The 27957-nt window shown below is 49.1% G+C and overlaps 8 protein-coding genes across 8 annotated transcripts; 3 read left to right on the top strand and 5 right to left on the bottom strand.

The window, feature by feature from the left end:
• The first annotated feature begins 122 nt into the window (after positions 1-122).
• LOC128268964 (cytokine-inducible SH2-containing protein) lies at positions 123-1732 on the top strand. The gene is made up of 2 exons (XM_053006284.1): positions 123-911; positions 978-1732. The coding sequence occupies exons 1-2, from the start codon at positions 178-180 to the stop codon at positions 1270-1272; spliced, it is 1029 nt and encodes a 342-aa protein (XP_052862244.1). The 5' UTR covers positions 123-177; the 3' UTR covers positions 1273-1732.
• A 5-nt stretch (positions 1733-1737) lies between these two features.
• LOC128268965 (ubiquinone biosynthesis protein COQ9, mitochondrial) lies at positions 1738-5389 on the bottom strand. Its single transcript, XM_053006285.1, has 4 exons — positions 5241-5389; positions 2321-2985; positions 2041-2250; positions 1738-1975 (listed from the first exon to the last, which is right to left on the bottom strand). Exons 1-4 carry the CDS (start codon positions 5287-5289, stop codon positions 1937-1939), a joined length of 963 nt encoding a protein of 320 aa, XP_052862245.1. The 5' UTR covers positions 5290-5389; the 3' UTR covers positions 1738-1936.
• Positions 3151-5120, bottom strand: LOC128269233 (glomulin). The gene is made up of 2 exons (XM_053006635.1): positions 4373-5120; positions 3151-4310 (listed from the first exon to the last, which is right to left on the bottom strand). Exons 1-2 carry the CDS (start codon positions 5046-5048, stop codon positions 3151-3153), a joined length of 1836 nt encoding a protein of 611 aa, XP_052862595.1. The 5' UTR covers positions 5049-5120.
• Positions 5390-5753: 364 nt separating the features above from the next.
• Positions 5754-14176, top strand: LOC128268562 (F-actin-uncapping protein LRRC16A). Its single transcript, XM_053005685.1, has 18 exons — positions 5754-5889; positions 6596-6693; positions 6775-6825; positions 6954-7082; positions 7176-7259; positions 7330-7718; positions 7787-7884; positions 7954-8141; positions 8214-8291; positions 8364-9503; positions 9566-9741; positions 9813-9978; positions 10052-10123; positions 10556-10823; positions 10898-11680; positions 11754-11813; positions 12120-12457; positions 12727-14176. The coding sequence occupies exons 1-18, from the start codon at positions 5853-5855 to the stop codon at positions 12817-12819; spliced, it is 4248 nt and encodes a 1415-aa protein (XP_052861645.1). The 5' UTR covers positions 5754-5852; the 3' UTR covers positions 12820-14176.
• A 152-nt stretch (positions 14177-14328) lies between these two features.
• On the bottom strand, positions 14329-15285 carry LOC128267848 (respirasome Complex Assembly Factor 1). The gene is made up of 3 exons (XM_053004795.1): positions 15120-15285; positions 14795-14898; positions 14329-14728 (listed from the first exon to the last, which is right to left on the bottom strand). The coding sequence occupies exons 1-3, from the start codon at positions 15225-15227 to the stop codon at positions 14533-14535; spliced, it is 408 nt and encodes a 135-aa protein (XP_052860755.1). The 5' UTR covers positions 15228-15285; the 3' UTR covers positions 14329-14532.
• Positions 15286-15614: 329 nt separating this feature from the next.
• LOC128278051 (39S ribosomal protein L52, mitochondrial) lies at positions 15615-16188 on the top strand. Its single transcript, XM_053016694.1, has 3 exons — positions 15615-15720; positions 15777-15910; positions 15983-16188. The coding sequence occupies exons 1-3, from the start codon at positions 15675-15677 to the stop codon at positions 16169-16171; spliced, it is 369 nt and encodes a 122-aa protein (XP_052872654.1). The 5' UTR covers positions 15615-15674; the 3' UTR covers positions 16172-16188.
• Positions 16189-16198: 10 nt separating this feature from the next.
• Positions 16199-17251, bottom strand: LOC128278050 (uncharacterized protein F13E9.13, mitochondrial). The gene is made up of 4 exons (XM_053016693.1): positions 17157-17251; positions 17012-17094; positions 16605-16945; positions 16199-16543 (listed from the first exon to the last, which is right to left on the bottom strand). The coding sequence occupies exons 1-4, from the start codon at positions 17227-17229 to the stop codon at positions 16213-16215; spliced, it is 828 nt and encodes a 275-aa protein (XP_052872653.1). The 5' UTR covers positions 17230-17251; the 3' UTR covers positions 16199-16212.
• A 5367-nt stretch (positions 17252-22618) lies between these two features.
• Positions 22619-26956, bottom strand: LOC128266880 (uncharacterized). The gene is made up of 9 exons (XM_053003670.1): positions 26797-26956; positions 26324-26472; positions 25586-25681; positions 25328-25525; positions 25172-25255; positions 24208-25090; positions 23253-24132; positions 23176-23198; positions 22619-23100 (listed from the first exon to the last, which is right to left on the bottom strand). The coding sequence occupies exons 1-9, from the start codon at positions 26954-26956 to the stop codon at positions 22619-22621; spliced, it is 2955 nt and encodes a 984-aa protein (XP_052859630.1).
• Positions 26957-27957: the final 1001 nt, after the last annotated feature.

Here is a 27957-nt window from a genome sequence, read left to right as displayed (position 1 = left end):
TGTTATGTTATATGTTATGCATCGTGTGGCTCCCCAGATCGGATTTGCAGAACGCAACGTTCCCACAGGGCGACTGTCAGTTGTCAATCGGACAGTCAGTGAAGCACTAGGAACAGAGTTAATTGAAAAAACGATAGCAACAATTCTAAAATAAATAATCACGGCCAAACGTCGACGATGGCCACATCAACCGACGACGGTATCTATCGGTTCAACTGGTTTCTGTCGCTACGCCGGAAGCGATCGTCCACGATGGGAAGTAAAAAGAACGACGAATTGTTTACGGGCGATGACAGCGGGGGCGGCGGCGAGCACCACCAAGCCCCGCACGGTGGTAGCGTCTTCTATACCCTTCGCAAGCGGTTCCAAAAGAAATTTACGTCGGTGAAGGTAAAAGCGTACGAACCGGATGGCCTAGCCAGTAGTTGCACGGCCAACACACCGAGCTCCGGCAGCAATAGTGTCGCACAGTGCAATGGATCGACGACGGCGGTCCGTGATTCGGGGGCATGCTTGACCGGGAACGACTTTGCCCGGATCGTAATCGAACGACACACGCAGAACCCGATACGCTTTTCCGCAAACTTACCTGTGATAATGAATAGAGATATTGTACCAAATATGGTGGGCCACGACAGGGCGGGCGGCGGTGATCCGGCTCCTTTAGACGCGCCCGACGGTTGCCGTTCAACGCTCGACGACACTATGTCCCGCATGCGAGTCGACCTGCTACAGTACGGTTGGTACTGGGGAAAATTGACGCGTTCGTCCGCCCAGAAGCGGTTGGCACGACAGTGCAACGGAACGTTCCTGGTCCGCGATTCACAGACGGAGAAGTATCAGTTCACCGTTAGTTTCCGTAGCTCCGGCATTACGTTACATTGCCGAATCGACTACAAAAACAACTACTGGTGAGTCGGATCGACGTGTGCGTGTTCTCCTTTCAAGCCCGTTTAACCACCGTCTATCATCCGCAGGTCGTTTTCTGGTTTGACGACTCCGACCACCTATGAGACGATGATTGAGCTGATCGAGGACACGATGAAAAAGTCCGAATTCGGAATGATTGGATACGTGAAGCAGAACTCGCCCCTCATGCCACCATTCCCGGTCCGGCTGACGAAGCCGATCAATCGGTTCTACGAAGTTTCCACACTACAGCATTTATGTCGATTTATCATACGGCAGAAAATCGATTCGAACGACATTGCCAAGCTACCACTACCGGAAAAGTTGAAGCAATACGTGGAGGAGAATTTTTACGATCTCTAGAACACACCAGCGCAAAGACCGAATTTGCCGACGAGCGACGCAAAGAGACCGTACCGTGCAGGGCCGCAATCTCAATAATAATCACTTACTCGTTAAGCGAAACAAACCAGTGAGACAAGAGTTCAATCAAAATGCCGTTATATACGGGGAAGGAAAACTACAAACGCACAATGCACTTTTCTCGGCAAGGCAAACAAAACAATAGGGTTTACAGACTTTCTTTCAAATTTGTATGTTCCTGTCGAACGTTATGTTTTCCATTTTCCATCAATCGACTAATATAGTTCCGCGTTCGAACTCGGCATACTTTCAAGCATTACGAACAGTTCGACGGAGGCAACGTACCCTAGAGATTACCTTTCCTTGTTACGATTGTATCACCAAAGATAAGCGGACAAAAAAACAAAATAAACTACAAATTAAACCGTCTTCAAACAGAGTAACTGTTTCGGGACCTGCGCCAGAAGAGTGTTTCGAGAACGGATGCATTCATGCTATTCCCTTGCTGGGTTGCAATTTTTATTGTTTCAAGATACAAAAACATTCGATTGTTTCTTCTGCCAGTTTGGTTTTATTCCATTCGTTTTGGTATTCGTGTTCCGGCGGGAACAGACTGTGAAGGCATTGCTCACCGATATCACAGCGTGCTGCTTCGGGGACCCGATCATCGCCGATCGAAATTCAGTCCCAATATATTGCGAGCCTGCGGGGAAATTGAACTGAGTGTAAGTGTACCGTAGTGACACGATTGATGCATTTCGGACGTACCGTCGTAAACGCTGAACCGACTGCACTTTGTAGCTGGTGTGTGGCATCTTCTGATTTGACTAGGAACTCGTGTACCAAGCTAGCCTCTTCCATGCGTCGTTCTAGGAATTTCCACGTTCTCTCGAAACCGACCGAGTTGTCCTGCAGCATGTACAGTTCCGTGGTTTTGTAGATGCACGCCAACCCCACGCGTCGTGTGTACCAATTGAACTGGAGTACATAAAACGGGAGAGAAACAATGTCACGGATTTGGTCGACGATTTCTGTTGATTTCACTCACATCCACCGAACGATCTCCGGCGTAGTAGCAGATATCATCGACTAGGGTCAGCAAATTTGCCAACGAATGGGGGGCATTCGGCGGTAACGTCATCAGCCCGAGCGCTTGTGGCCAGTGTTTCAGGTACGGTTCGAGCATACGCAACCGGTACTCGATGGCCTGGCGCGCGAAATCGGACGGATTCGCCACCTTCTCAACATCCGCCGTCTGCTGCTTCAGATGCTCGATCAGCTTCAGGTTGCACTGTTTGTAGAAGTAATGTACCAGTTCAATTCCGCCCCGCGGAAAAAGACCGTGGCTGACGCTGGGGTAATTGATGGCCTCAGCTCCGTTCGCTATCGCTTGCTTTGACCATCCGTGTGATCGCACGAATAAAAGGGCCGCTTCTAGTATCATTTCCTTCGTGCGTTCCTCTTCGCCATCGCTTGTAGAGGACGAAGAAAACTCTGTCTGTGCTGTAAAACCTGTCGCGTTTTGGTCATTTATCTGTTGTTGTTGTTGCTGCTGCTTGGCATAGTCCTGTTCCTTTTTCTCTTCTCGAGCACGAAATGCGTCCAATGATTCACTTGCTCGTTGTCGACATCCAGTGCAGTTGAAACAACGGACCGTGCTCGAAGCTGGGACGATAATTCTCGATGTTCCCAAATTTAACAGTGCATTTAGGCCTGCAGCAAAGAAGAATATCAACACGCTTGTACATCAGTGGCTATACAATAATATCATGATTTGAATAAAAAATCTAAATTAAAAACAACATTAAAACAGCCAATTACAAGAATTTTCCAAACGGTCGATTTATTCCATTTCACAAGTTTTAATTCCTGCTATCTTCATACAGTTTGCACCTTTCGCAAGTGCTCGATGTCGTTGCTAATGCGGGACAAGTTGAACTCCAACATTTCCAGCGTCAAGATCATGCGGTTAAGGAAATCGATATTATTCTCGCGTGTCATAATCGGCGGCGCTTCACCATTCAGCGCGCTAATGGAAACTTTGCCCATCTCGCCGGTCTGATCGTCTCGATCTCCCCGGTTAACAGCAGCCAGCTCATTTTTGTAGTGTGCCGTACTCAGATCCAGTGCCGTGCGAAGTTTCACGAGAAACTGCTTCTCAAGATCACCAAAATAGTCCCACACGCCACTGCGGTTCGATTGATCCGTTTTGAGCAGCACCCAAAGTGCCGATAGGGCACTGGTGATACTGAAGCTGCGTTCGAGCAGGTCCGTTTTTACCCCCTCCTTCAGTACGCAAATGTGGCTGACTAACATTTCGCGCAAAGCCTCCCCGCTATACCACAGTGGCAGCGGCGCTTCGCGACCCAGTAACATTTTCGCACTAACCAGATCCCTATATTCGTTGATCGCAAACGACCGGACAGAATCTCCGTCAAAGTGCTTCAGAAGATGCACGAAAATTGTGTACCTCCCTTCGTCGTCGAAGACCCGAATGTGCATCCGTAGCAACCGTACTCCCATATCGCGATTGAAATCGTTTTTCGAAAGCTCCAACGCGCGGATGAAGCGTTCACAAAAACCGATGTGAATTGGTGACTCAAGCTCGCGGGCTGAAAGTGGAACACTCTTCACCTTCTCAACTAACGACCGTGCAAGCCGAATGCCCTTTAAGAGTGCCACCGTGTACGGTAAGTTGACGAGCCGCACCACATAGTGGAGTCCCATTTCGAAGATGTAACGCGCTTCGTACACGAGTGGCACGTTGAAGGTAGAACAGCCATTGCCCAGTAGATCGTAGTACAGAATCGCAAGGCCATCCATCATGTGCTCATTGCCATTCATAAAATAATCTTCACTTGTAGCATCTTCGTGATCATCGCCGGTCTGTTCCTTTTTAGACCATTTCTTAAGTAGCTTATCTTTGCCGGTGAACTTCTCTCCATAAGGCAGCAGGAAGAATGGATTCTTGACCAGTGTCATAGCGAGTTTTGTCATGTCTTTCGCCACTTGCCACGAGTAGGTTGTGCTCGTGTGCTCTGTAATGTACGACACAAATCATTATGGTAAGAGGCGTGTGTCCATATCGTGAAGAGTTTACCTTGCTGAGGCAGATGGCGAGCTTTAGCTTTCTGAGGATCACGGCATGGAAGCATTGGCAGCAGCTTCCCCATAAGCCGCAGGATAAAACAAAAAAGAACATTTTTCTGCGTCATCTTGGTGTCGTAGAAGACACCATCTTCGACTGACGCCGCCAACTGCGCAACGAGAGGCTCGAGGAAGAGCAACATGTGAAGATAGAGCTTCAGAAATCTCATTACGCTTTCATCGTTTTCCACTAACAAGTACTCTTTATCGTCCAGCTCCTTGGTCAGCACTTCCGGCAACGGGATCTTATTGAGATAGTCCATGATCGAATCGTACACCCACTCGGCACAACGAGCACGCTTCACCGGGAGTCGTCGTAGCGCAACCTGAATCACTTTCAACAGGCTGGTAAACACTTCATCGCAGGAGCAAAATTGCATCCTTGCCATAAGTTCGTGCAACACCTCAGCCGGGCTGCACTTGTGCGCCAAACGCATCAGCAACATTTCCCTCTCTTCTAATGTTTCGTCATCGACGAGCTCAGTTGCGATTTGCGATATCAGCTCCATTGATAGCAATTTTATCATTTGATCATTTTTCGGGTCGTTGATTATTGCTAGCGCTGAGTGGAAGTCACGGGCAGCCAGTTTGCTGCCCATCACTTCGAGAATGTCTATTTCCTCCGCCATTCCGCCGTTCGGAAACTGTTGGCCGCCGCCGTTCGGATGTTCCACTAACTCGGTAATATTGCAATCGCAGAAGCGTTCATCCGGCAAGTGCGGCGCAAATCCCAAACTAACAATCCCCACACGCTATTGAATGTGTACCATATGTCAGATGCTTATGAAATCGAATCCTTTCCGCACCAACAACAAACTTACCTAAACCGAAGGAAGGTTGGCGAACGTGAACAAATACTCTGTGAAACATTGTGCAGCAACACGATAATTATTTCGCGCTCTTCACTCGCAGATAAAACTAACGATTTCCAAATTACTTGCTCCGTTGGATCAGCAGGCCAAAATTCTGTTTCAGCTGTTATGTTGACAGCAACTTGTCACTCACCACTAGGCACACAGATGAAACGCCAATTAATTTTATTCCAAACAGATAAAAGATACAATACAAATAAAGATAAATAATTCAATGGACAAAGAAGATAGATAATTTTGAATGAAGCTCAATCAAGAGCAGAAAAAATACAATCGCAAAACTTTCACCCGGTAACTGTAACGCTAACGGTAACGCTAACGGTAACGCTGTCAAAGGAGGCTTCGAGCGAGAGCAAAAAAACTGCTTGGATTCGCAGTGGTGACTATCAAAGATGGTTGTCAGAGAGATGAGCCCATGAATTTGTAATCACTGCACACCCAGTTTAGGCCAAAACAGTCCCAAGCAACGAATGATTCTGCAAATCGAAGTAACTATGTAGTGTGGTGTGATAAAAGTTGTTGGTCTGTTCCGTTCGGTTCATTGATCCATGCAGCGCCAGAATGTCTACCCGTTCGCAGCTGACAAAAGACCTGAACGGTAAATAGCGTTGTAGAATAAAATAAATTGCGTATCCCGTTCTTCGAGAACCACCATCCCAACAGGATGTAGGTCCTTGCGATACGATTATCTTTCCACCAAAGCAGCAGCGTTAAAGTATCTCTTTTCGGGCGAATAAAAAGCCAAAGTCGCTTACGGAAGGTCCTCAATTGATCGTTGGCTTTGTTCGGATCGGAATGCGGTGACCCCGAAAACCTCCGTCAGCGGCAAAGGCACTGCCCATACTGAGTCATACTTTCATTTTGTCGTCGAAAAAGAACCAGCGCTCCGTGGGTGGTGATGCAATGTTGAACAGAGTCTTTCGGTGACTCCGGTATCCAACAAGCTTGCCCCCCGCTTTGCCTTTTGCTGGCGGCAGCGTAATCACCACAGCCCGTATCAGTAGATATGACGTGCGGGCAGCTCCTTCAGCGAACGGGGAACGCCTATCGTTTTGTGCTCAGTTCCGTAAGAAACCGAATGCTGGAAACATGCCGTCGAAACGCTCCCAAGAAAAGTCGGAAGCCCAAATTGTTGAGCATGCTGCAAAATATTTATCCAAAGTACTCCAGTTGATACATCTGAGTGCTAACAAGAGTATAACAGGTGAAGGAAGGGCAATCATTCGTTCGGCATTCCAGAGTTCTCTGCATCGAATGTAGGTTGCGTTTTTATAATGCGTTTTTTGGTCCGGTTTCTTTTACAGAGAGTGTGAAAACACTCCTCGGACGACACACCAAAATTCTGGTCAAGTATATGGTGAAGCTGGAGGTGAAGAGTGATAAAACGGAGAACCGAGTTTTGGTAAGTGAATCGTACGGTTCTTTGGTCCGGTTCTTGACCGTGAAACACAAAGCTAATGGTGACGAGTGATGGTTTTTGCAGGTTTTTACGCCGGTGCGAGTGTATCTACTAACAGCCAAAGTACCGACAAGGGTATGTTTTTATTTGCCTCAAATCTAATCGTTGTGTGTCAATATCGTCACAGCGCGGCACGATAAGATAATGATTGTCAATTGATTTTTGATCCTTATTTGGTTTTCTTTTCCTTTGGCCCACCACAGATAGACTGCCATTTCCACTACCTGGACATACAATCGATTGAAAGTCGGAAGCCGACACATTTTACGATCACCACCAACGACAAAAGCTACTCGTTTTGTACGATTGGCGATGCGGGAAGTTTTACATCGGTAAGCGGAGCGACCGACAGCCGGATCTTCATTAGCTTCCTGAGCATGCCGATTGATTTGGGGTCTCGCGTGTTTTTGACTTTCCATTTCCAGAATGCGGACGTAATTTTAACGGACTTATCGTCTGCGATCAAGCAGATTTTCCCCACAGTGCCACTTCGGTACATCATTCGAAAGGTACACGGCGCGTATGGGGCACGACAGCTTAGACGACCACCGGTCAACTAATGGGTGGGTTTCTTTTTAGATCGATGTAAATCCACTCGAACGCACTGCCATTTTCTCGGACGAGCTGCGACCCTCGGACCCGCGGAATGTTGGCCCGTGCGGAGGTTTCAGCATGCAGTACGCGTGCATGTGCGATCTACACGCGGTTCAGTATCGGGAGGAGGTGGCTTGGGACATCGACACGATCTACTTGTCGCACGATGCACGGGTCCTGAATTTGCGCGATTTCGATCATCTAGAGCAGAAGGATCTGATGGCTATAGTGGCCGCGCTGGAGTATAACACGTTCTTTCGTGGCCTGAAGGCAACTCATACGCGCCTCTCGACGGAAACCCTCGAACGTGTGCTGCAGGTGCTACGCCGGTCACTCTGGCTCGAGGAGCTGCACCTCGAGGCGCTGGGATTAAAGTGAGTGAGCGGAACGCCACGATCAACCGATCGATAATGCTTCATATTGTCGATCATTTTTTCAACAGGTCTGACTTTATACATAAGCTAGCTGTTGCTGTGATATCTAATTCCGCGCCTGCACTGCGATCTATCGATTTGAGCCACAATTTGATCGAGGACAAAGGCATGTATACGCCGGGACCGCTCCGGTTACCTCTTTTATGACGGAAACAAATTGTCGTCTCTTTTGCAGGTGCCACTCATTTGGCTGGTCCAATTGCCAAAATGTCCAAAGGCTTCTCCAAGCTGGCCCTTGCCCAATGTGGTCTTTCGGCCAAGGGCGCAAATCAGATCGCTCATTCCCTCTCGCTGAATCAAACCATTTCTAGCTCACTGACCTACCTAGACCTAAGCGGCAACGTTTTAAAGGACGACGTGAACGTAAGTTTATCGACGAACCTTCGGTAGGAGAAGATGGAATCTTTGGACGATCGTTTCTCCGTTTCGTTACAGAACTTGTACAACTTTTTGGCACAACCTAACGTGATCGAACATTTGGATATTTCGCGCACGGACACGACTCTGGAAAGTGTAAGTAATATGAGTATGGTGGTTGTGGCTCTCTCTACGTACGGTAAAAAATAACACCCTTCAATTCCGCAGGTTTTCGGGGCACTGCTGCGAGGTTGTTCGACACATTTGCTGCACCTGAACGTGTCGCACAACACGTTCGGAACCAAGAAGGGCAAAGAAATACCACCGTCGTTTAAGCAATTTTTCACCAGCAGCCTCAGCCTGAAGCATCTCAACATTGCCAGTTGCAAGCTCCCGCTGGAGGCCCTCAAGCACCTGCTGCTTGGTCTGGCGTGCAACGAATCGACCGCAGGTCTCTACCTTGATCTGAGTGCCAACTCGCTCGGGTCGCAAGGGGCCCATGTGTTGGAGTCGTGCATCCACGGTGTTCGTGTGCTGTCCAGCCTGGACATTAGCGACAACAATATGGATTACGAGCTGGCCCATGTTCTCACAGCCATTGGCAAGAACCCATCGATCCGTGCGCTCTATATGACCAAGTGTTTCACCGGCATGAAACTGAAGCACATCGGCACCGTGATGGACTCGCTGGTGAACCTGATCCAGAAGGAGGACTTTCAGCTGCAGGAGCTGGTGCTGGCCGAGAATCGGCTTAAAACGGATTTGCACAACTTTATCAACGCGCTCGGTAGCAACCAGCATCTGCAGCTGCTGGACATCACCGGCAATCTAATGGGGGACATTGGCGCTCGGTTGTTGGCCAAAGCCCTGCAAATTAACAACAAACTGAAAACGATCGCTCTCGATAGAAACAACGTGTCGCTGCAAGGCTACGCGGACATTGTGTACGCACTGGAGAATAACTTCTCCGTTCGCAATATGCCTTTTCCGCTACACGATATTGCACCCTGCTTGAAGCAGCATCCGGATCGCACCGATGGATTAATGAAGCGGATGCAGGAGCTACTGTTTCGCAACGGCAACGGCTTTAAACGGTCGCACGGCCAAGGTTTTCGTCTTCAGCATGGCTTTCTGCTATCCTCCACCCACCAGGTGCTGGACAAGTTGGTGGCGGAAACGCAAGAAACGATGTCCTCGAGGCAGTGCTCGCTGGACGGCAGTTTGTCGCGTCTGCTGGAGGATGCGGAAAACTGCAAGCAACTGCTACCGAAACTCCAGGAGTCGGTGCGCTGCGATCCGCATCCGATCGAGGTGCGCCTAGGGAAGATGAAGACCGATCTTCATCACTCGATCAAGAGCTATTTACAGGTAAGAGTGCCCGTAATCGGTGTCGCTATTGAGGGAATGAACAATCTGTGTCTCTGGTTCAGGAAACGATGGAAACGATGTTGCGTACCGGAATCGAGCAGTGTCCGAAAACGCTCGGCTCGCAGGTTGTGCTTAGCGAACTGCGCAAAGGGTGCGAAGAGCGGCTGACAATATCGGAGGAGTTTTTGCAAAGTTGCCTGGTGCACAGTGCCGGTGGGGAAGTTATGAACCGGATCAGGTAAACTATGCCGTCTGCGCGCCGGTAGTCGTTGAACAATCATTTAACGCTTCCCTTTATGTTGCATGCAGCGAAGTAGAACAATCGTTGGCCAGCCTGATCTCTGATCGTGCCACGGACGAGGTGCTGGAGGCATTGACACGCTACCGAAAAGGCTTGGGTATCGCAGATACAGGACCGTACGGCTTCAATGAGGATTTGCAGTCCTTGGATGGCACCAAGAACAACTCTAGTCAGGTACAAGGAGCACCAGGACCATTTGACGACCCTCAGAAGATTTTCTGAAACGCCCAATTCTGTTTTTCCCCAGAGCACCGAGCCGATTGCCACGTTTGAGCTTCGGGGTCTAGATCTTCCGAAGTTGGGACTGGATTCACCGACGGTAAGTGCACTGGAAGCGCATCGAACCAACAGTCACCATTCCTCATCTTTCCACCATTTTCTATGATCCATTATGCATTTGTTTTTCATCCGATTGTATTCATCCCATCTTCTCGTGTCTCTCGGGACACGCACGACAGAAATTGGAATATCTCAACCTAGTGAGTATAATCGATCAGTGTGTTTTCTCAGGCTTTTGCATGCTTACGATAAGTGTAGGATTGAACCGAAAAGACAAACAAACAAATTGTTGCTTACCAACACTCCTTCCCCCATCCTGCGCTACGTTCCTTGTCGTCCTTCGTTTATGTTCATAGTTGGTAGAGGTTGACCCAGTTCCGCTTACTCTACTCCTACATACAAGTTACTTCATTTCGGCCGCTTTGCGCTGGTGCTATGATTTCTCGCTGAGGTGTACCCTTTTGCTTCACAGGCAACGCCTCAACTGCAGCATAAGCGACGCTCGACAGCACGGAAGGTACGGCCACAGTCGGTGGTTGGGTTGGGCGTGGAGAATCTAAGCCTTGCGAACATCCCCGACGTGACGGAGTCTTCGATTGCGAGTGTTTCACGCAACAGCAGCAGCAGCAGCAGCAACAGCACGCGCAAGAAGGAATCGCCAACGCCCAAGGAGGACGAATGCTGCGATTCAATAACGGAGCTGCCGAGCCAATCGCTGACGTTACAGCATCTCGTTAAGGGTAAGAGACCGCCGATCGATCAGTGGATTTCGAAACGATGTTGCTATCACGACGATGTTCCTACGTTTCGATAGGGCGACCAAAACGGGCAAAAACTAGGGCACCGAAAAAACCTGTCATCAGCGATGGTGCAGCCAACGCTGGCACGGCCGTTAATGAGGGAATCGAGTCGTTCTTCAGACCTGGTTCGGCCACACCCTCCACTCTGACCCCGCTAGTTTCGCCAACCTCCGAGGAGTGCAGCTCGTTGAGCTTCGTCGACAGCCCCACGCTAAGCCGTGATGACGGCGGACGCTTTAGCAACGTAACATCCGGTGAAACGACGCCGATACTCGAGGAACGCAAACCTCTGAAGCTTGACCGGTCGTCCCCGTTGCTGAAGGGTGTCAGCTGGACGACGCGTTCCCGGTCTTCGGACAATCTGGAAAAAGTGTCCCCCTCGGTGAATCGCAAATCGCCACTAGTGAAAGCGGCCACGGAAGTGGAACCATCGGCGCGCACTACCAGTGAAGCAGTACGCCCCATGGACAATGGGTCATCGCCAGCGGCCGCCAGCAAATCGCCCAGCAACGAATCAGTACGCAACGCGGACAGCCACGGTGTGCGCATGGGGAATGGAACGGGACAAAAAACACCAATCATTTCGCCGAAACCACGGCCATGGTCGGTTTTGGGGCACGAGTCCAAAAACGAGTACAACGAGCATCCGTCCGTGGAAAGCATCGACACGGATGGCGATCTGGTGCTCATATCGGGCCAAACCCCCGGAGGATCCATAGTGGGCATTACACCGGGTGCCATTAGTACGGCCACCGTGACGGGCACATCCGGCGGCAGCATCGTGGGAATCACGCCAGGTACGTTCGGCTGATGCCAAATGTGCGCGTAACGGCCAAACGGTTGTTGTAACAAATGTTGAACATATTTTAGGTGCCGTTATCGAGAAAAAATCTGTCAGAGACATGGCCGCCGGATTGAACAAGCTCGGAGGTAACGTCTCACCGTTTCTGCGTTTCTTTCTCGAAACATTTTCTTCCTTTTTTATTCTATTACTCGTCAGGTTACACAATGCATGTTAGTGTTTGATTTTGTTTCTTTTTTTCATTTTCTCTATTTTTATTCCTCTCTCTTGTCCGTCCCACAAATGAACTGCCGTTCTACGTTGCCGCGTTGCACGTGCTTGCCACTCCACAATTTGTTCGATCGTTCGGTTGTTGTGTTACTATTTTCTTTTCGTTGCGCATGCTCGTTATTTGTGTGTTGTTTTTTCGTTTTATTCCGATCGCTCCGATGCAGTGGAACTGGAGCGCAATTCGCTTCAACGAAGCTCGATGTTGTCACACGGCGGCGGAGGTGCAGGGTTTTCCGCCCTGCGTACCTCGGCCTCGTCGTCGGCAGTGCTCGGGCGCCTGAACCCGATAAGTAACAGTAGTAGAGCAAGTAGCGATAGTAGTAAGAGTAGCGGTACCGGTAGCAACAGCTTTAAGCAACACAGTGATAACACCGAAAGGGCGGAAGCACCGTCCAAGCAACAGGACAGTACTGGCGACAAGGAAGACAGCCCGGCACCAGCAACAGATCAAACTACCGTCAAACGGATTGTGGCCGGAAAGAAAATTACCGCTTTGTTTGAGGTTTGTCATGATTTCTTCTCATATTTTTATCGCTCACCGCGCGTGGTTCATCGTTTGCGAATGCATGGTTTTCTGTTCTCCAAATAGACCCCATTTCCTTCGAAGTAGTTACTTTCGAGAAACGTTAATAATGCACCACTTTTTGCTGCTAACCAACATTCAGAGTCGATCTCTTACTTGATCATGCTTCTCATTTGATTCTAGCCTGTCGGCGTTTCCTAGTTCCTTGACCCACAGCCCTAACTCTGCGACCTTTTGTTTTGTTCCAGGAGACGCTAGTTGAAGGCCTGCAGAAATCGTCACGAAAAACAGTTTACAGAGAGTCCACCATGTATAAGGAGCAGGACACAGTGGACGTGTAGCCGCGTCCTCAGTGTGATTCTGCAGCCGCTCAAGGGACATTTGTTTTCTGTGCGCTCTCGCGTTCGGGTGTTGGGTAAACATCACAGGAATTTTAGGTATTTGATCCCCGCGACCCTTGAGGCTTGAGGCGGGGAGGAAAGTCGGAAACCGAGTACGCTATTGGCTAGTTTAGTTTTAATAGGCCAATATATTTTGTTAATCTGTTGAGTTTCTTTACACACACGCGAGCGTTTTTAAAAGCCTTCCTCTTTCAATGTCAAAGTATTATGAATTTTATGCTTTATCGCGTTCTCGTTCTCTGTCCTGTGTGTCTGTCGAGATACGGTTCATTTTCCGCCGATACATATTTGTTAGTATTACTCGCCATTAGCTATACTACAATCCACCAACCCACACGGTACGGTAGCTCATAAAAAGACTGTTATTACTGTCCTCCATTTTTCGCAACGGAACGGTGCGCTATTAGAACGTATGGTAACACTTGTTTGCTTACTCTTACCACTTAAGTCCCAACTTTGCGTAGGAACACTAAAAGTCTGAAAGTAAGATTGTACTCAAGCCCATTCCAGCAGACGACGCACAAATCACGGCATCTATATACTGCACGGACACACACGTACACACGTTTAAATCCACAGACACGTAAATAATCTACTCGTAAATAGTACACCGCGAATAAGGTGCGAAGAATTTGAAATTGCCGTTTTATTAGTCCCTAGACCTATCTCAGCACTTCTGCAAAAGCCGCGCAAGCTCGCTAAGAACTGTGTGCCAAACAATGCTAGGGAAGGGTCCGGAGGATCGCGGAATGAAACGTGAATTATAATGGAAGTAGTCAGTAATCGTATGTATGTAGTCGACTTTGGAGACAAGTTAAACCAAGACACGAACAAGTTTAAGCAAGCAAACAAAATGAAACATTTAACACTGCAAACGTAATTACAGTAGAGTTAGTGGAACATATTAGATCAATTACACCCATTTAACGGTTCGATATGATAGCGCCCAATGTGATTCGACGTTAGAGAAAGTGTGTATTGCGGGTTACAGAGGAACATGGCTCCCGGTCAGAACACAATCACCACGGGTCGTCGCAAGAACGGAGTCGTCGACCATAGCGCACTGAGTTACACACTTTTTTAATCGTACCCTCCGAATACAATGTTGCTGTTGTCGGTTGCGATCGTAGCATTCCTGGTTTTTATTGCGAAAAAACGTGCCAGCGAGCATTTGCGCGAACGCTCTACTCCTTTTCCCCGTCGTTTGTAGATAGTTTTCTGTTTGACAACAACAAAATGATAGTTTGAACATTGAAACAATTGGCGAACTAACGATTCGTATGAGCAACCAATAAAAGACCACGTTTTTCCATGGAACCTTCATCACCCGGTAGTTCGGTTGTGAAAGAATTTGCAGACGCAACAGTGGTGGATAAGTGCAAGTTTCAAGTTTCTCCTTGTCTCGCCTTTGGAACGGTCGGTCGTCAAAGTGAAAGTGCTTCGTGTACGTTCTGGGCTTTATGTGTTTTTATTGGCTAGGTGTTTTTTGGTGGCGTTGCGTCGCTCGCGCGCATAACAAGTGCGCGGATACACACGCGGCTGCACGAGTTTGTACAGAATAAATAAGTCAACAAATGCGGTTTTTGTTCCGAAGTCCACTTCATGTTTTCTCGTTCCATCCTTTCGTCCTGACCCCGGCCAGCACTTTAAACTCTAGATACTCTTTTCCACGATTACACTGTCAAAGTGTATGCCAGTGTAGAAGATAATCCACGTGACCAGAAAGCACGCGAACGAAGTCATGAAGCCTTCCTTGACCACCTCCCACATCCCACCGTAGGCTTCCTCGTCGATTGACTGGAAGCTGGTACTGTAGAGAAAAACCGCACCGCAGTTCACCAAAGCAAATCTGTGAATAAACATCGGTTGTTCGATCATCATGTCTACTAATGGACCTGCCGACACCGTTACTTACAGTGCCAACGCGACGAATCCTTTCAGTGGTATAATTCCCATAACGATGCCGATAATAATGCCCAGCACTTGCCGGGCCCAGTAAACGACGTCTAGAAAGTCATCCTACGGAGAAAGAACATCAAATTGAGAAATAACTTTATAGTGTTTCGCTTAATCATTCTTTAGCAGGAAGGAACATGACGGGTCAACTCAATATCTTAAATCGGGCCGATGTTGAGCCCTCTTTTCGGGTGGGTTTAATTAATTCAAACAAGCAAGAGACCCGACTTACAAACGGCCTCACGTTGCCCCTTCGTTGGGCCTTCTGGCTTCCGGCTTCATACCTTTTCGGCCCATTCTGAATTTGGTCTAATGGCTCGGTTCCACACGGCAGCAATGTGTGACGGTTTCACTTTGCTCGATCTATCCGAGGTTCCGCTTTTGTGAACCATTTTCCGTGCAGAGTAAGGTATTTCTTGTCGGATTTATCATACACGATTTCCCTCTCTATCAGCAGTTTCGTTCATTAGTCCTTTGACAGAAATCTAGTGACAACTCACTGATATCGGTACCGTACACAACCCTGGGTTCGTTACTTCCAACGCGGGTTAACTTTATTTTCAAGATTTGCACTAATCTCAGTCTGCAGTTTTATGTTGAACTAATTGAAATGCGAAATAATTCGCCTTGTTTGTACGTGCACTTGCGGCATTCTTTATTTTAAGAAATCATTGAAACATAATATTTCCGTAAACATAGAGATAGTACGAAAAGGTCTTTTTGCTATCTACACCTTGGGCCGGTCTTTTGACACATGTTTGTTTTCATTTGTGGCCGCATTGATCGGATTGGATAACCGAAAGTTTAGTAATTGGAACCACCGCTCCACTTTATTTGCAATGTTTTCATCAAAAACTGTACCAATTGTAAGGGGATTCCACAAGGGTAAGTCGAAGGAAGGGTCGCCGAGCAACAGCCGGATTATGTTTCCCCTCTTCCAGGAGTGCAATCCGCACGAGGCGTGGCGGTGTTGAATGAAGTAACAAAGAAATGTGTTCGCAATCCGAACAAATCCAGTCCCCTTACACACTTGCCAGACTACACTTTTATGGACGGCCGGGTAACGCCGTATGGGGTAAGTGACCGGAAACCGGCATGCCCACTTCACCCGTAACGCTCTAAAAATATATATATCTGTCCGCTGTAGGCCAATCAGAAAAAGCGCATCCTTCAACAGCGAGAAATTGCCAAACAAATCGTAACACTATCGAGGGAGATGGATTACGCCGTAGAGCGACACAACCGCATTGAGACAGAAGCCAAAGAAACCCGACAGAAACTGCTTGCCGAGAAGCTGAAACCTAAGGGACATTTATTGCTTAAAAAGTCAACGTAAATCAGTTGATGGTATTAATAAACGGTATAGTTTTCCTTTCGTTATCCGCCGGTTTGTCGCAGGGCATTGATACGATCCATGAATATTTGGATACGTTTCGCACACAGTTCCGCACTCCAGTGACCATTGGTTTTGAAATGCGATCCAACGATTGCGCTTTGCGCCAGCCTCCAGTAGTCGGGCAGGTTATCGACCGTGAGACCTGACCCAATGATGAGTGGAAGCTTTACCCTCCCTTCGAGACTTTCCAGTTCCGCGAGGTCAGCACTAGCACCAGTTGAAGTGCCGGTAACGATTAGTCCGTCGGATAGAAAGAATTCTGCAGCCTGAGCCGTTTCGCCGATCGATACATCACTCGTAATAGCGTGTGAGCTGAAACGGCGCGAATTATTTATGGTTTCTTGCTGCAACCCGCTCGTTCGTGGACGCTCACCTGTGTTTCTTTTTTATGTCAGTCAGAACGAGCACGTGTTCCGCATCAATTTGTTTTCGGTAGCGCAACAGCGTTCCGGCACAAGCATCGGTCATTCCCTCGTCGGCAACATGCCCGAATACGAATCCTTCAGCCCGGATAAACTGTAACCCGGAGGCTTTAGCTACGGCGAGGGCTTCGCGGTTACAGCCGGCCAAAATTTGTACGCCACAAGGCACGTTTGGTAGTATGTCACGCACTGTGCCTGCGATTCTTGTCATGGCGGCCGTGACTTCCGGTCCCACACTGTCCTGTGGCCGTGCGTAGGGAATATCGTGCATATTTTCGATAAGCACACCGTCCTGCATTGAAGCGAAACGCATTAAGGCAGTGAAATTAACGGTAGTCCAGGGTCAGATTCTTCTTACCACTCCGCTTTGGAGATATATTTGTCCTTCAGCTCGAGCATGTTGGAGGATTTGTTCAAAATTCCCACGATAAAGAGGCGTGCCTTCAAATAACGAACACCTCACAGTTGTTGCTGAAGCTGTTTTCTTAGAGTTAATTTCCTACCGGGTAGTGCACCGACGTGAATCATGCCAATGATAGGAAATCGATTGGAAAAGAGGGACAGGAACTTCGACATAATATCGCTATGGTTACTTTTTGCCGGGCTGATCCAAATCACGGGTCAGCTGATTTGGAGAACGGAGACACAAATGTCAAAGCACCATACAGCCATGAGCACGAGAAGCGCAGCAGAGTATTTGGTTATCTTATTTTCGTCCACCACTAACCAAGTAGGCTCAACAAAACGGAGCCAAACTCAAACTGACCCAGAAAAGTCTTTAGTTCCATTCCGTTTTAATCTGTTTACCCCTTTTTCATATTTCTAACAAATGCATTACAACGGTGGAAAGTGATATGCAAAGCATGACACAAAGCACAGCATTTTGAAAACACTGAAATCATAACACGCAAAGGGTTGTGAGAAAAAGTAATTTATTTCCGATAAGACCATAGGATGAAGTGAAGAGGATGAATGTCTGTGTGTCGATACTCTAAGTTTTGGATGCTGCTTCGTTTGTTAATTTGAGTCCGGCGGTTACGTACATGGAATCTGACTATAGTAATGGGTCCATCGCCAGGATTTGCTTGGTTTACTTGTGTAAGGAGTTTGTGTACAAAATGTCTCTCACTAAAGTAGCTGAAAAGTTCGATTTGTTGTCTTAGACTAGGTTGGCTTAGGATGGGTGAACCGATGAAATCTGGTTTGCTTCGGGCTGCCCGGTATTTCGACCGACTTCTCCGTGGCGAGCCTTCAACGAGCTAATGCTCGATCGTTCACGTCCAACATGTATATGCGTCTAAAAACCAAACAAATGCAACATGTTCCAAATATGTTTCTTTTGGCCGCTTATGCCGATTTCCGAGTTTGAAGCAAAATATAGGGCCACCGCCACGATCACGACTCTTCGCACTTCGTCGGGTTGTTGGTCCGTGTGCAGCAAAAACAAGCCGAGTGATGCTTAAATAAAGAAACTGCATTTTATGTGGCTCCGGGGTCCGGTGTCGGTTGATGGAAGCTTTCTCCCCTTTTCTGCAATAATTCCGCCTTCTAAACTTAAGCCCGCTGGCCACGTTTCCCTTTTATGTCTACGGTTTAATGTTGCGATGAATGATGGCCGTGTTTTTGCTAGTGATGCTCACGAGAAAAAGCATTAAAGTTTTTTTGTTTCCTGTTACAATGCATTGGTTTCTTCTACTAACAATAACTACCACAAATATGAGACATCATAACATCATTAGGTTTTTTTGGTTGATATTTATCATTTCTTCGATTCATATAATCTCTAGTTTTAAACTTAGTGCAATCTTTGTCTTACGGTCTCGGTTCAACAATAATCGGTTCGCTCGCTTGCCTCAAGCTTTACAGCTCGTTAAAAAAGATAGAAACTACTGTTGTCCCCGGTGCACGGGTTGTAGGTTAAAAAAACGCTGTCGCCTCTTCCGGATGGCTTCCGCAAAATTACGCTTCACAAGGATATATTAGATGGTTGTGATACTTTTTGTTGCACGGTGCTGACGGTGCGGTGAACGGTGTGTGAACGTTTTGTTTTGTTTGTTTAACTATGTTATGCTGCTGATGCGTTCGAACACTGTGCATAGCACTACCAGTTTAGTTATCACATACTTTTGTTGTTTTGTTAAAAGACCAAATGGGAGAAAATGGAAAATGTTGTTTCGGAACGAAAAGTATCCAACGGTGCTGCGCTGCTGCTACACTATCGATAGACTATTTAATATGCAAACCGATGCAAAACTGTATCTCGTTTGTATCTCAACAACATCACTACCGTTAAGCATTACGCCACCCACACTGGCCCGAGGCCGGCCACCGGAGGGGCACCCAAAAAATGTATGGCTCCATCCAGACAAGCTCCATCTCCATTTTCCCCATTTTCGTCGTCGTCGTAAGGCAAATATGAAGAGCTTGGTAGTTGTTCGCTTCTCTTAATGCTAATGTTCGACATTTTTGTGTATAACGTTTTTGTGTTGTTTGCTTTTTGGTGTGTTGCGTAACGATAAGTCAGTTGATGCGCTGCCCGGCCATTGCGGCCCCGGGTTGCGGAACGGAAAACGATCGAAAAAATCGTGTTCGTGAGTTGCTAGTATCCAATGGCGGTGAAACAGAAGGGTGAAACTAATAGGAGTATCGCGAACAATCGTACCTGTGTCACATCTACTAACAATCACCTAACACCATTTTGCTAATTAATATGTCTAGATATTTCTTATGTCCGTTCTGTGTACCTTCCGATGTGACCTACGCCACTCTGTGCGCTGTTGATAGTGTGTATGAAGTTGCGTTCTATGATTTGCTTTCTTAGTTTACATCACATTCATGGTATAGCTTTTGTTTTGTGGTCTAACAAATGTTACTAACTTACTGACGACCTTGTTCGTGAATCGATAAACATGGCCGCGGTTCTAGCAGCCCTAATGATGAACGGGTGGCCCAAACCAAGTGGTGCTTGTGATACACGATCCTTAACTTAACAAGACAAACACACAACAAAGTGCATCGCTAGCGGCTAGTTAGCCCGTTCACTACCCTCTTTCGTAGCGTAAGATTAGTAGTGTAGTGTGTCGTGCTAGTAGTTGATCGTGCCCATTTAGGAAACAGTTGTGTGTTAAGCTCTTGTGAGTGCACGTGCTTGACTCAGACACCGTTCTAGCATTCCCGTCGAACGGTGGGAACCGATGAATGAGGGAATGAAGCGAGTAACTGGCCAACGGTCCGTCCTTGTCCATTTTCGTATGAACGTCTAGCGTGTGGAAGGATGGACCCATCTACACATTGATCGCTCGCGCCGATCGTTCCGCAGGAGCACCCAGGGGCCCTTGGCAACGCGTCGTGCGAACGATTCCCCATAAGAAAGAAATGCGGCATAACTCTGTCATTCTGCTAGGTAACAAACGTATCGTAAGACTGATCGTATGAGATGGAGTTAAGTTAATGTTGTGTACATGCTAATGTCCTTTCTAATACGCCCTCCTAGTGCTATGTTCCCTAACGTTCCAAACGTGGTACAGTGGACTCCCAAAATGGTCGATGGCATCGAGAACACAGTTTTCGGGGAAGGGAAAATGAACGAGTCCAGGTATTCAGGATTCAGTTTGGCTCCTAAAGTGGGTTGCTACACTATAACTGTGTGAGAAAGAGTAAGCCTTCTTCAAACGCCCTAGCTACGTAAAGTCCGCGCGCTACTGCTCTACACTAATCCAGCTACCGTTGCAAATGCTCCGTGAAGAAGCAACGCAGAACCGATAAACATGGTCTATCTTGCGCATCTTTCCTAAGAGAAGAAGTAGTGTGTCGGCTAGTGTCAGTTATTGTTAAATGGTTCCACAGGTTTCCACATAGACAGAGTTCAGCTGTTGCCAATCCCACTGCCATACTGCCAAACAGCCGCCCCAAAAGATCGAATCTACCGTTTGGCTTTCGCTTTCGACCGCCCCTCGCGTCCTAAAGTAGTTGAATACCGTATCCCGTTTTGTTCCGGTAGCGGAGAGCTGGTTAGGAGATAGTTTTCTGTTGCACTAAACTGCCTAATGCTTATGATTAGAGCTCGGGCGACCCGCGTACCCTGATTCGCATCTCGATCGCTCTCGATCTCGGCGCCAAGCACTGCGAACCACGGTACAACTGGACGCCCTCTCAAGCCCACCGATTTATTGTAGGTCAATTCCGCGTTCGTAGTATTCGGGCAAAACATGCACTGGCCGATTGCTTCTGCCGTACCATTTTGGTGGATTAGTAAAGAGTGGTTCTATTGCGAGGCTAGTACGGGAAGAGTACGGTCTCGTTGTGGAACTTGTGGTCGGCTTGTCGGGAAGTCGGGAGCCGCAGCGGGTTACCGGGCAGGCTGCCCCTAAGCCGGGGGCTACTAAATGCATGGGATAGCATTGCATCGCTCGAAAGCCATTTTACTGTTGTCCGTTGGGGCCTAGTTGGAAGAGATTGCGCTCTATTTGCTGTCTACTAATCCGAAACACACCGTTTACTGAACTACTACTCTGAACCTGGAACCTAGTGGTGCCGACTGGTGAAAACCACGGGGGGGACTTGAGAAAAACTTTAAGCCTAGATAAGCTACCGAGAAAATCGAGGTGGATGAAGAAACAGTGCTACGGCGCTACCCGAGCAGCGCGGGAACTCTTGCTATTGACCAGTTAATGATTTAAAACTTCTGACTACTACCAATGAGGGTGAAGTTGTTGATCGGTGTAAAGTGTGTATACAGTTTGTTTCGAAAGCAACCATCCAATGGAAATTGTCTCTCTCTCTTTCTCTCTCTCGTTCTCTCTTTTGTTCTCTCCCTCGTTCTTTCTAGTCCTGTGTGTGTGTTGTAAGCTTAATAGAAAAACGGAGGCGACTCTCTGGGCGTCGTCGGAAACGCGCGTGCCTGGCCTCTCTATTTACAGAGTGTACTGGAGCTTCGCTTCAAAATGGGGTAGGTTTCACAGTAGATTTCCAATGACTTTTTTTACAACAATGCAGTAGAAACACGTGCACTCGTGACATCTGATGGGTTATTATTGTTTTCGGTTTGTATTTGCGTATTCGCGCGCCCCGCGCGCAGTCGGTTTCCGTCGGTTGCGGAGAGATCGCTTCCTTCCTTCCGATGCGATGCTGCGAACCGTGACCTGGACTTCCTTAATTTTGATCGTTTACAAAAGTGTTTCGCAATCGCAATTTGGAAAATATAATTCATGTCTTTCGGTTCTGGATGTGCGTGTTGGTGATGATGTTGGGTTGATCGTTGCCGCTGCCCAGCAGAAGGAGTGCAGCTCGTCCTCCGATACGTCCAATTTTGTTGTTCCGTTGCCTGTTGCCTTTCTCGTATAAAAAACATTTTCCCATGAACGGGGAGAAAACATGTATCAAAATTGTTCGGTTATTTGTGTGTGCATGTGTTTGTGTGTGTGTGTGTGTGTTTTGGGACACGAGTGTCTCGATCAGATTTTGCTTCAGATGGGGCATTCGACGGGAAGGACGCGGGATTACTCTCTTTTCAGGTGCAGTGATGTGGCGCGGACGAGAACATTCAATATTGGGACACAGTGACACACGGAGAACAACGAATGATGACAACATTAGGTTCGGTGCGATGTGCGAATACGGTGATACGGATGCTAAAATGGCTGTCGCTTCGGCTCTGCTCAGACGGAAGGGTCAGGCTGGGCCCAGACGCCGGTTGGTCGATTCTGGTTCGCCCCGAGGAGTGGGGTTCGGTTGCGATCGTCACTGCGATCTCGCGGTCACAATCGGTCGAGACAGAGCAGTCTGGATCGCAGGATCCGGATGAGAAACAATGGGACGGGGGGTGGGAGCTTGGTCGGGGACTTGGTCAATGGCGGACACGGGGTGCGATTCAGTACTTGAGATATTTGGTGTGTCGTCGAGTTTTCTTCACCACCGGCAATCCATCCAGTCGGCCATCCGAATAGTACGAACAGTCGAGCAATTTTCACCAGAAAGACAGGGGGCGCGAGGTACTCTTCAGTTTATAGCGCGCCCTGCGGTAATCCTGCGCATCCAGCCGGTACAGCGGCGATATTTTGACACCGGTCTTGTCCGGGATGATCTGGAACCGGGCCTGTGGATCCTTGGTCGACGACGGCGGTCTCGCCGCGCGTCTCGCACTGGCCCCGCTAGCGGCGCCGGTCTGCGCCTTTGCGGGGTGCACCGTCAGCGGCCGTTTGGTGGACGACGTGTCCGAGGCCGCTGCCTCGGCACCGCGCGCACCGAGCGGTCGCGCCGCCGAGCTGGCCACGATGTTCATCTTTTTGGCCGGGATGTTCTTCAGATAGTTTTGCTCGACGTGGCAGTTCAGGGGCGAGTATTTGTTCGGTTTATAGATGGAGAAGATGTTGTTGAGAAAGCTGATCGCGTTACTGTTGTTGCCGATGGCGGTGCCGGATGACGCCTCGAGTGTCCGCCCAAGTCCGCCTTGCGGACCCGACTTCCGCGAAGCCCCATCGAGAAGCCCGTCCTCGTCGCCGTCGTCGGGTCTCGTCGGCCCACCCGCGGCAGGGTACACCTTATGTCTCGATCCCTTGCTACGGGGCGTTGTGTTTGCGTGCCCGAACTGGTGTGCCAACCGGAACTGGCCGCTGTTGTTCGCGTTGTGCGCATGGTTGGTGGCCTTGCTAGCCCCGTGGAGGCCTCCCTCGCGGTAATGGTAGTGGTCACGGTGGTACGGATCGTCGTCGTGGTAAATATCGATCACAGTTCCATTGTTGTAGCAGCGGCTCAGATTGACGTTCTTCACCTTTTTGCCGCTACGTCCGGGAGCGGCCAGCGCGCTCCGCCCTTCCTTGCCACCGAACCGCTCCTCTAGCTCGCTCGGGGACGTGGGCGACGGTTTCTCCAGCTCTTCCCAGTACTTTTCGAAGTCGAAGTTAAAGTCGTCCAGCTCGAGATCGGTCGAGCCGGACGATGAGTCGTCGAAGCGGTTCGGTGGTTTCACCTCCAGCATGCTCTTGTTCTTCACGACCGGTGGCTTGTTGAAGAAGCGCCCACTGTCCTTCAGCTGCCCGTGATGGCGCTCGATACAGCAGTTCTGGTTGAAGAAGTCCTCGAACGACTTGCGGTAGTCGTCGGTAAAGTCGTCCGAATACTTGGCCACCCGATCGAACTTGCTCCGCAGCAGCTGCTTCGAGCGCTCCGCACGGAACAGCTCATCGACGTGGCCAGCCGGCGTGCGGGCGCAAAAGTCACGCGCCACTCGGCCGTAGTCGCCGTACGCGATCGAGTGGCGATCGTCGGCGTACAGCGTGTTCAGATCGCTCTCCTCTTCCTCGTCCTCCTCCTCCACCTCCTCCACTTCATCTTCGTCCTCGTCGAACAGATCAAAGTCCTCCTCCATCACGTACTGCGCCCGGGGGCCGGCTCCTCCGGCCACGCTCGGTTCCGCCCGGACGCGCAGGTTGTTGCGGTTCCGCAAGTTCCACTCGCTAATAATGTTGCTATTATTATTGTTGTTGCCTACGTTGTTATTGTTGATAATGTTATTGTTATTGGGGTGTTGGTGGTGGTGGTGGTGGTGGGCGTTGTAAAAGTTTTTCTCGTCCTTGCTAAAGCACGTCTCGTTGAAGCACCCTTCGCGATCGCACATCCGCAGGATCGTGCGCGGGTCCCGTGCCGCCCCTTCGGAGCCGGGAGCCGCCGGGGTCGGGCGCCGTCGGTGGCTGGGGAATTCGGGCATCTCGAAGCTGTTGCGATTGTAGAGCTTCGCCATGTTGAACCCGACGCCCATACTGCGCGAGGTACTGAAGGAGTAAGACTTGGGAATCTTCGGGTACCGCTCGTGCCAATCGTCCAGTTCGAGCCCATCGCCCTCCTCGATGTCCCACATGCGGTTGGTGGCGAAGCAGCAGCTGCTCGACTTGGGATAGTTGCTCCGACGCTCCAGATGTCCATCGATCGTGAAAATGCCATCGTCTTCCAGTCCGCCCAGTCGCACGTTGCCGTTGATGTCTCGATGGCGGTCGGCCGGTGCGCTCGAACCACCGAAAGCCGTCCCCATGCCCGCGTGCTCACCGTCCGAGTTGTCGATCGACTGGTTGGAGTAGATGTTTTCCGTGTACCAGTTCGGATCGAGCGATGTTTTGCGAGGGCGCGGCCGCTTCACCGGATAGTAGTTGAAGTGGTGCCGGTACAGGATGCGCTCCTGGTTGTCGTACTTGAGCCGGTGCTCCACGTTGTACTTGTGAGCCTTCATCATCTCCATCTTTTTCTCGCGGAACTTTTCCCACTTCTCCCAGCTGCGGTCGTACGTTTTGTGAAAGTTGTTGCGGCTTTCGCGATGGTAATGGTGGCCACCGGTGTGACACTGGTCTTTGTGTTCGCGCTCTTCGTCCGCCACCCGCTGTCTACCGCTCGCCGTTGCCGCCTCCTTTCGGCTCGATCGGGAAAGGCTACCGGCCGATGCGGCACACTTGGCGGTACCACTCGTGCCATGCTGCCTGAGGTCTTTATCGCGGTCCCGGTCCAGTTTTTCCTCTTCCGGTTGTCAGACTTCCTGCAGATACTTGACCGGACACACGCCCTGCCGGTTGTCGGCCGAACGTACCATGACCATCCCGTTCAGCTCTTCGCCAACCTGGGAAGCACAGGGCACAGGGCAAGTATTAGAAACCCGACGCAAGAGGTCCATTCGACTGCGTACCCTTACCTGTATGACGATTTGGTCACGCAGCAGCGTTAGTGTGCCTTCGCCCCGCTCGTTGTCCGTCACCTGAAGGTTGTGCGTGACCTGCAGCGGTTTTTCCGACGCCGCCAGCTTGGCACAGTACTTGGAGGGAAAGTACCCAACCTTTCCAAGGCACTTGCCCTTCCACCAGTCCGGATCGGATGTATCAATAACGGTGACCTGCGAGGAAGGAAATGCCACAAACCGGTCCAAGCTCAATGAAAACGAAAATCTGCTTACCTTGTAGCCCGCCTTAAGGTCCAGCTCATCCTGATGTCGTGACTTAAAGTTGTAGAGCACCACGTAAAGATTTGTCGGTAGAAGACGATGCGATTTCTGGTTATGGTTGAGGTGAAAACGAAGCGTGATGGTAGTTATTGCGTTTAGCACGATATTGGTTCAATATTAAAGCTTAATAGCTTAATAGCTAATAGCTAGCATTCTTGTTTTAAACACAATAAAAAACTCATAGACTAACCAGTACAAAATAATCATAGTCGATTGTTAAATAATGGCCAATTCTGGTAATTCAGTATTTTAGAAAATTTCCAGGTTTTAAAGCTAGAATCTGAAACTGTTGAGCCTGCATGTATGCAATTTGCAGTAAGAGAGGTCAATTTGAATACAATCTCAGTGAAAGCGCCTAAAGGTATGCAATAATCACGGTATTCGCAATTTTTTCAAAAAAATCTGTAATCTTCTTTGTTAAAATTATTGGATTTACATGCAAAACACAACGTGTACGTTCGAAAAACTTGTGACACACCATATATTTTAATGTAACACTTTAAAGCGCTTGACAAGAAATAGACCAGCACGGTTGTGAAGTTTCGAGTTCTACGCGAAACCAAAAAGCCGAACGAAAGTAATCATGCTTATGGCCCTTTCGGCTCCATCGTGCCTCCATTGAAAGCAACTACCGTCTTTTTTTCTTCTCCGCTGTGTATTGTTGCTGTTAAACCCTGCCCCGCTTCGTACCTGGTTCTGTCGAACTGGCGATGGGCAGGGCGAGGTGCTGGCCGAGGAGAGACTCTTTTCGATTTCATCTGGCAAATCGACGGATCCGGTCTTCATGCCACGTGTAGCGTACAGGAATTTCCGCTGGGTTCCCGAGGGGCTAGAGGGAGCTGCATTCGGTCGGAGGCGGCATGACCGAAGGGGTGAGATGAGCAAGCGTTTTCGGAGTGTAAGTGTATGTATGTTCCGATGTCGTCGTCCCGGGCGCATGCAAATCGACACACAATGAACCGTTTGATTTGCAAGAGTTCGCCCGTCTCGGGAATAGTGGCGAGGTGAGATGAGAAAACAGAGAAGGTGGTGCCGGGAGGACGGGGGGGGGGGGGGGGGGCAACGGGATGAAGGGAAAACTATGGGGGGTTAAGGGGCCGCAGTGCATATCGCTTCAGGGTCAGGTGTGGGGCGACGGTTCCTCGGAACGCGCTAATACTTACAGTGTAATCTACTATTGTTAGATGGCGGCGTGCTGTGTTCTAAGTGACCACCAGAACCTCCATGGCCACCGCCGTGACCGGGGGCCGGTCCTGGGTGGCGCCGCCGTATTTGCCCATGCAATTCGGACGATTCTGGTGAGTCCAAGCTGAGTGATTTCATTCTAAGGTTCAGCTTTTGGCGTCGAGGTGAATGCGGTGCTACAAGGTTAGTTTTACACACGAAACACGGCATTACTGTACGGCCTGATTGAGCGAATCTGCTGCCGCTGCGCCAAACAAAACGTGTGTGTAACGCGGAGACACCGAGGAAAACAAACGGCAGCGCAACGGCAGCAGGTAAGGAGCAAAGCAGGAAACCCGCTAATTCGCGAAACGGAAGAGAAAACCCGCAGAAGAAAACGGGACTAGACAGCATGCAAAACGTGTTGGAAAGTGTGGCGGGACAGAGTAGTGTGACGGGGCGCGTATGTGGTGTCGTCCACAAATCGGCGTGTAATAAGCGCGTGTTTGGTGCGTGTCCAATTTCGGTGACCTGGTTTTTGAGAGACCCCACCAGCGGGTGGGTGAATGAGGTGAAAGAGGTGGAAGCGAAACATCGAACCGAGGGTTTTACAACATTGTTCGATCTCCCGCATGCGACGATCGAATCGATCTAAACGATACATGCACACATAATACACAGAGACTAGCGCAGGGAAAAGCAAAAATAAACCTCCACTTCGCGGTCTGCTGCTGCAGTTCAGGCCGGGTTTAGTGAAGCCGCTACCAAAGTAGGTCAATTAAGGTTTGTGATAATCATAATGGGATGGCAGAATGGCGCGCAGAATCCTGTACTGAGCGATGACGATGACGGTGTGCAGATTTTAACCGATGATTTATTTGAATTATTCAAAGCACATTATAAAACCATCGGTGACGATGTCAGCTGTCACCGCTTGAGTGCCTCTTGCTTTGTTTTGGCTGTTGGCGGGAATTTGCGAAAACAAAAACAATGAGCCGCCGACGAGTGAGATGATGGCGTGCGCGCGATCCAAGATGGCGTGCTTTTGTGTTTTGGGGAGCCGTGCTAAAGGGTCGTCTGAAAGCAAAACCACGTACACGTAACAATGCACACAACAATGGAGCACAACTAAAGGGTAAAATAAACAAACACAGAGAAAT

This window comes from Anopheles cruzii, chromosome 2 (assembly GCF_943734635.1).
Source record: "Anopheles cruzii chromosome 2, idAnoCruzAS_RS32_06, whole genome shotgun sequence".
Taxonomy (NCBI): Eukaryota; Metazoa; Arthropoda; class Insecta; order Diptera; family Culicidae; genus Anopheles; species Anopheles cruzii.
The sequence above is the reverse complement of the archived record's forward strand: the minus strand, read 5'-3'. Positions and strand labels throughout refer to the sequence as shown.

What these genes read in the sequence shown, in the direction of transcription:
- LOC128268965 (XM_053006285.1), bottom strand. Translation starts at nt 5,289, where the DNA reads ATGTTTCACAGAGTATTTGTTCACGTTCGCCAACCTTCCTTCGGTTTA. An exon ending in CCGGAGATCGTTCGGTGGAT is followed by an intron (nt 2,251 to 2,320) that starts GTGAGTGAAATC and finishes TATGTACTCCAG; the next exon opens with TTCAATTGGTACACACGACG. An exon ending in TCGGTTCAGCGTTTACGACG is followed by an intron (nt 1,976 to 2,040) that starts GTACGTCCGAAA and finishes ATTTCCCCGCAG; the next exon opens with GCTCGCAATATATTGGGACT.
- LOC128269233 (XM_053006635.1), bottom strand. Translation starts at nt 5,048, where the DNA reads ATGGCGGAGGAAATAGACATTCTCGAAGTGATGGGCAGCAAACTGGCT. An exon ending in TCGCCATCTGCCTCAGCAAG is followed by an intron (nt 4,311 to 4,372) that starts GTAAACTCTTCA and finishes CGTACATTACAG; the next exon opens with AGCACACGAGCACAACCTAC.
- LOC128268964 (XM_053006284.1), top strand. Translation starts at nt 178, where the DNA reads ATGGCCACATCAACCGACGACGGTATCTATCGGTTCAACTGGTTTCTG. An exon ending in GACTACAAAAACAACTACTG is followed by an intron (nt 912 to 977) that starts GTGAGTCGGATC and finishes TATCATCCGCAG; the next exon opens with GTCGTTTTCTGGTTTGACGA.
- LOC128278051 (XM_053016694.1), top strand. Translation starts at nt 15,675, where the DNA reads ATGTTTTCATCAAAAACTGTACCAATTGTAAGGGGATTCCACAAGG. An exon ending in TGTAAGGGGATTCCACAAGG is followed by an intron (nt 15,721 to 15,776) that starts GTAAGTCGAAGG and finishes CCCCTCTTCCAG; the next exon opens with GAGTGCAATCCGCACGAGGC. An exon ending in GCCGGGTAACGCCGTATGGG is followed by an intron (nt 15,911 to 15,982) that starts GTAAGTGACCGG and finishes TGTCCGCTGTAG; the next exon opens with GCCAATCAGAAAAAGCGCAT.
- LOC128268562 (XM_053005685.1), top strand. Translation starts at nt 5,853, where the DNA reads ATGTCTACCCGTTCGCAGCTGACAAAAGACCTGAACG. An exon ending in CGATCAAGAGCTATTTACAG is followed by an intron (nt 9,504 to 9,565) that starts GTAAGAGTGCCC and finishes TCTCTGGTTCAG; the next exon opens with GAAACGATGGAAACGATGTT. An exon ending in GAAGTTATGAACCGGATCAG is followed by an intron (nt 9,742 to 9,812) that starts GTAAACTATGCC and finishes TGTTGCATGCAG; the next exon opens with CGAAGTAGAACAATCGTTGG.
- LOC128267848 (XM_053004795.1), bottom strand. Translation starts at nt 15,227, where the DNA reads ATGGTTCACAAAAGCGGAACCTCGGATAGATCGAGCAAAGTGAAACCG. An exon ending in ATTCAGAATGGGCCGAAAAG is followed by an intron (nt 14,899 to 15,119) that starts GTATGAAGCCGG and finishes CTTTCTCCGTAG; the next exon opens with GATGACTTTCTAGACGTCGT. An exon ending in GGATTCGTCGCGTTGGCACT is followed by an intron (nt 14,729 to 14,794) that starts GTAAGTAACGGT and finishes GTTTATTCACAG; the next exon opens with ATTTGCTTTGGTGAACTGCG.
- LOC128278050 (XM_053016693.1), bottom strand. Translation starts at nt 17,229, where the DNA reads ATGTCGAAGTTCCTGTCCCTCTTTTCCAATCGATTTCCTATCATTGGC. An exon ending in TATATCTCCAAAGCGGAGTG is followed by an intron (nt 16,946 to 17,011) that starts GTAAGAAGAATC and finishes GCTTCAATGCAG; the next exon opens with GACGGTGTGCTTATCGAAAA. An exon ending in GACATAAAAAAGAAACACAG is followed by an intron (nt 16,544 to 16,604) that starts GTGAGCGTCCAC and finishes GCGCCGTTTCAG; the next exon opens with CTCACACGCTATTACGAGTG.
- LOC128266880 (XM_053003670.1), bottom strand. Translation starts at nt 26,956, where the DNA reads ATGAAATCACTCAGCTTGGACTCACCAGAATCGTCCGAATTGCATGGG. An exon ending in GTGACCAAATCGTCATACAG is followed by an intron (nt 25,256 to 25,327) that starts GTAAGGGTACGC and finishes TGTGCTTCCCAG; the next exon opens with GTTGGCGAAGAGCTGAACGG. An exon ending in AACAACAGCGGCCAGTTCCG is followed by an intron (nt 23,199 to 23,252) that starts GTTGGCACACCA and finishes CAAGGGATCGAG; the next exon opens with ACATAAGGTGTACCCTGCCG.